General features: G+C 41.3%; 1 protein-coding gene across 1 annotated transcript; it reads right to left on the bottom strand.

Moving 5' to 3' along the window:
* Positions 1-322: 322 nt before the first annotated feature.
* On the bottom strand, positions 323-1,234 carry LOC114171654. Its single transcript, XM_028056537.1, has one exon. It carries the CDS (start codon positions 1,232-1,234, stop codon positions 323-325), a length of 912 nt encoding a protein of 303 aa, XP_027912338.1.
* Between the last annotated feature and the right edge of the window lie 3,033 nt (positions 1,235-4,267).

Genomic DNA, 4,267 nt, shown 5'->3' with positions numbered 1-4,267 from the left:
CTCCTGAATCATACAGAACGCATAAACTCCTACCAGCAATCATACATGATCCAATGATAAGGTTACCTGATCTGACCGCCTCTGTACTCGTCATAGCATATACCCGACCGGCTGCCTGAGGTCTCACACCTCCCCTGGACTGCTGCGGCTGAGACTGTGATGAAGGTCTCAGCGATGCATTCCTGTTGATAGGACAATACCTGATGAAATGACCCTCCTTGCCACAACCGTCGCACGTCCTCCTGCTAGACATCCGAGGGCAAGCATTCTTCATATGGGATCCTCCACAAAGAAAGCACTGTGCCCTATGGGGCTGAAACTGCTAAGGTTGGTGAGTAGGCCTCCTAGGCCCCTGAGGCTGAGGCCTGGAGTATGGTTTCCCCCTATCCTCATGTCTGCTCATGGACACTGATGATCCTCCCACCTTCTGTTGGGGTCGCTGTTGTGCTTCAACCTCAGCCTTAAGCTTCTCCATCACTTGTGCCTTCTCCACCAAGGCCGGAAATTCTTTAATCGAGAGTGGGGCCACCATGAGTTTGAGATCTCCCCTCAACCCATTTTCAAACTTTCTGCATTGCCAGTCTTCAGCCATCTTCAAGGTATGAAATCTGCCTAGATGTTTAAATTTCTCAGCATATTCAGATACCGACATGTTCCCTTGCATCAGTTGTAGGAACTCAACCTCCTTGGCATATCTCACACTATCTGGGAAATATTCAGCATAGAATTTCTTCTTAAACAACTCCCAAGAGATGGGGTCCTGACTATCCTCCAACATCATCTTCATGCTAGACCACCAATGAACGGCTTCTCCAGCAAGAAGGTACTCAGTATAAGCCAATCTGTTTTCTGTAGGACACCGCTTAGCATCATAAATCCGTTCCATGTCTCGCATCCACTGGTCGGCTTCATCCGGGCTAGTCTTGCCATCGAAGCGGGATGGATGATGCTGTAAGAAATCCTCCAAACTCCATTCTTGTACCCGGGGTGGTGGAGCTTGGGAGGAGCCGGCTGCTGAACGGTTTTCCCCAAATTGATGTAAAGCCTCTAAGTGTCTCTGTTGTGTTGCCTCTGCTGCTAGCCTAGCTGACTCCATTTGTTGCAAGGCTAGATTCTGCTGATTCATCATATTGGCGTTTTGTTGTTGCATGACTGCGATCATAGCCTCAATCGTTCCCACCAAGTGAGGATTATCAGGATTCGGAATAGGAGGAGGAGGAGTTCTAGGTGCCATAGTTCTCTATCTGACCACACAAAGAAGGAATCATTAGTCTTTCTAATAGATACCACAACCAAGACACAACATTGAGAAACACACAACAGAAACAAGGCAAGCTCACACCTACAGATCCTAAAGGAACCACTGCTCTGATACCAAAAATGTAACATCCCATTTAATAGTCTGTTAAACTACTAAACAAAATATCATATTATGATAAAGTAAGCAGATAGTCAGAAAAGCCATTCAAGAGTATAATACAGTCATCCCAAAAGAACCTGTGATAACTATTGTACTATTTTCTAAAACAAACTTAGGGAGAATAAACGTTATACATTCCAAAATGCTTTCTCTAGCAACACCGATTAAAAGTAAGGGAACATCAGGAGTCACAGATCAGGTCTGGTCCAAAGGAGGAGTTCCTTCACCTAAATTCTTCTCTGCTCACACCAAGTCGCAAGTGATCATAGCAAAAGAAGAAGTTAAAGGGCAAACATGACAGGTAAGGAGGGTAAGCTAACAGTTTATATAGTAAGAGGTGAATTTTCATAAATATAATACAAACAATTTTACACACATCATAGATTGAAAGCAATTCACTATTTCAAGACGCACAAGTACCCAACTCTAACTCAATATCCAGATTATGTAAACAAATTGGAGCTCTTGGTAGCTTGCACCTGTGAAGGTTCCTAAACTCTGCAGAGTTTAGGCTCAAGGGGTTATCACCCAACCACTCCCAAGGTAAGTCCCCTTCGCGTTTATGACTGATCGAGTCCATAGACTAGGACCTCCTGCTACTCCTCACGACATAACCCATCACACTCTACATGAGTCTCAATGGATTATTGGAGCGTCAGGATGCTAACCAAAACTGAGTCCTTAAATGTTTACACACACTATGTACTTTTCCTAGGAATTCCCATGAAATCCTAGTTCATCTCATCTCTTCACAATTCTCATTTTATCAACTTTCCTCATACCATTATATACAGATACTACATCTCATCATCATCCAACATATTAAAAGTAAACATCATTTCTTTTATATTAATACAACCATCATTCATTCAAAACAGAGAAGGAAGTATAACCCTGCAGTGGAACTCGCCTAAGCTAGCGAATCTCACCTAGGCGAACTACCCTCGCCTGGGCGAGACCCGTTACAGTGGGCAACTCGAATGCCAGAGCGAGTTCTCGCTCAGGCCAAGCTGGTTCGCCTAGACGAGAAGTGATGAAGGCATGACCACCTCCTTAGAAGCTCCCTCAAGAAGGATCACTAGAAGCATGTCTAGAGGGGAGTCTCCTATTCCATCACCTTTATCTTTGTTTTGCATTACTTTAGTTTGAATTCCCTAAGTTGGTTTCTAATTGATTTATTTTGGTTGACTTGTTGACTTTGATCCAAAGTTGACCTTTGACCAAGATTAGATTAACTTAAACCAACATGCTAATCCTTGTTTGTCTTGTTTTGTAGGTAATTAAGAGAAAGTAGAGCATGGCTAGGTGGCACTTGGTGATTGGAGCACTTGGATGAAGTGGAAGAGAGAGGAAAGCAAAAAGCATAAAGCAAAAGCAAAAGTACACATGTACCTTGTCTCCTTTTGCCTTTGTGGTTTATGCCTTAGAAGGTCACTTGGTCCCCTTCCTCTTTTGGCCTAGAATCCTCATGGGAATGCCTCCACCAATCATCTTCCTTCACTTGGCCAAGACTCACTCTCACATTAGGTTTAGGGTTTGCTAGTTAATCCTTTTTCATGTTTTTGTATTTGCTAAAGGACCCCTATGAACTCCTATTTAAAGGGTGCTCCTTATCTTGTAAAAGGGTTGATCATTTTGTTTCTAAACTATTGTGTTTCAACCTTTAAATTTTCGTGAGCTCTCCTTCCTAGAAGTGAACTCACCTTTGCCTTATCTTGCTTGCAAGTGGCGGCACCATCACTCATCTCTAGGGCTTGGTTGGCTTAGATCCCCCCCTATGAGTGGCGTGCTTGTTCCATGCTTCATCTTCTATGCTTTCCATTTTTAATATTTCTTCTTTCATTTTGGTTCTTTAAGTGTTGTTAATGTTGTGTGAGTTTAAGCTTGAACCCAACTCTCTTCTTCCTTTCATGAGCTTGAGAAATGAACCTTCACATCTAGATAGCTTGCTATCTTAATGTCCAGTGAGAATTTTCAAAAAGCTTTCTTAAATAACTTCACCATATTCATAACTCTAAAAGGAAACAAGATAATCCTTCATCATTTGGTATCTAGAGCTTTGGTTGTCCTTGAATATGGTGTTTTCATGTTCTAACCTTGTCTTGTGTAGCTATCTTTGAATGGTTCACATAAAAACAGTGCTGGCAGCAACGTGTGCGTTTTTGAAAAGAAAACTGCAGCTAGCTCAGTTGTCCAAAAATAACGTTCTTTATATCAAAAGAAAGCTCTGTGAGTCTAGTTTCCAACAAAAAAAGAATTAACGCATTTGGAGTTTTGTGGAGAGAGTTATGATCAAATGAGTGAGCAAAGGTCAGAGCTGCCGAGAATACGAAAAACAACGTTTTCAGGTTATGTTGTGGCAATTTTGGCTTCAGTTTTGTGACTCTTTTGCTCCTAAATGTGGTTGGATAACATGTCTTTTGATGCTTACTCTTTGAGCCTCAAATCCATGAGTTTAAATGCATGATAGCTACATGTTTGTGTTTTTGTGTATGTCATGTTGAGTCTTTAAATGTGTCTAACTTTTACTTGAGTCTCTTGTCATATACTTCTTTGAGTTTTCTTGTTTTTGTTTCTAAGTTTTTGAACTATTGCTTGAGATCTATGCCTTGTGTTGTTGTATGCTCCTTGAAATTGATTTTGACCTAATTTTAAGGAACTAAGTGTTCAAGATACCCTAAAACATCCTTCTCATCATTTTAAGTACCTAGTTTTGAAAAGAAAAAGTGTTTTCAAGACCAAAAACAGTTTGGCCGAGAGCTTTTACAATGCTTGGTGAATCCATTTGGCCATTTTTACTAGGTGTTATGCTACCAAAATTTATACTTGGATTTTGGGTGATATTGG

This window comes from Vigna unguiculata, unplaced genomic scaffold (genome assembly GCF_004118075.2).
Source record: "Vigna unguiculata cultivar IT97K-499-35 unplaced genomic scaffold, ASM411807v1 contig_312, whole genome shotgun sequence".
NCBI classification, from domain to species: domain Eukaryota; kingdom Viridiplantae; phylum Streptophyta; class Magnoliopsida; order Fabales; family Fabaceae; genus Vigna; species Vigna unguiculata.
This window is presented reverse-complemented; position numbering and strand designations above follow the sequence as displayed.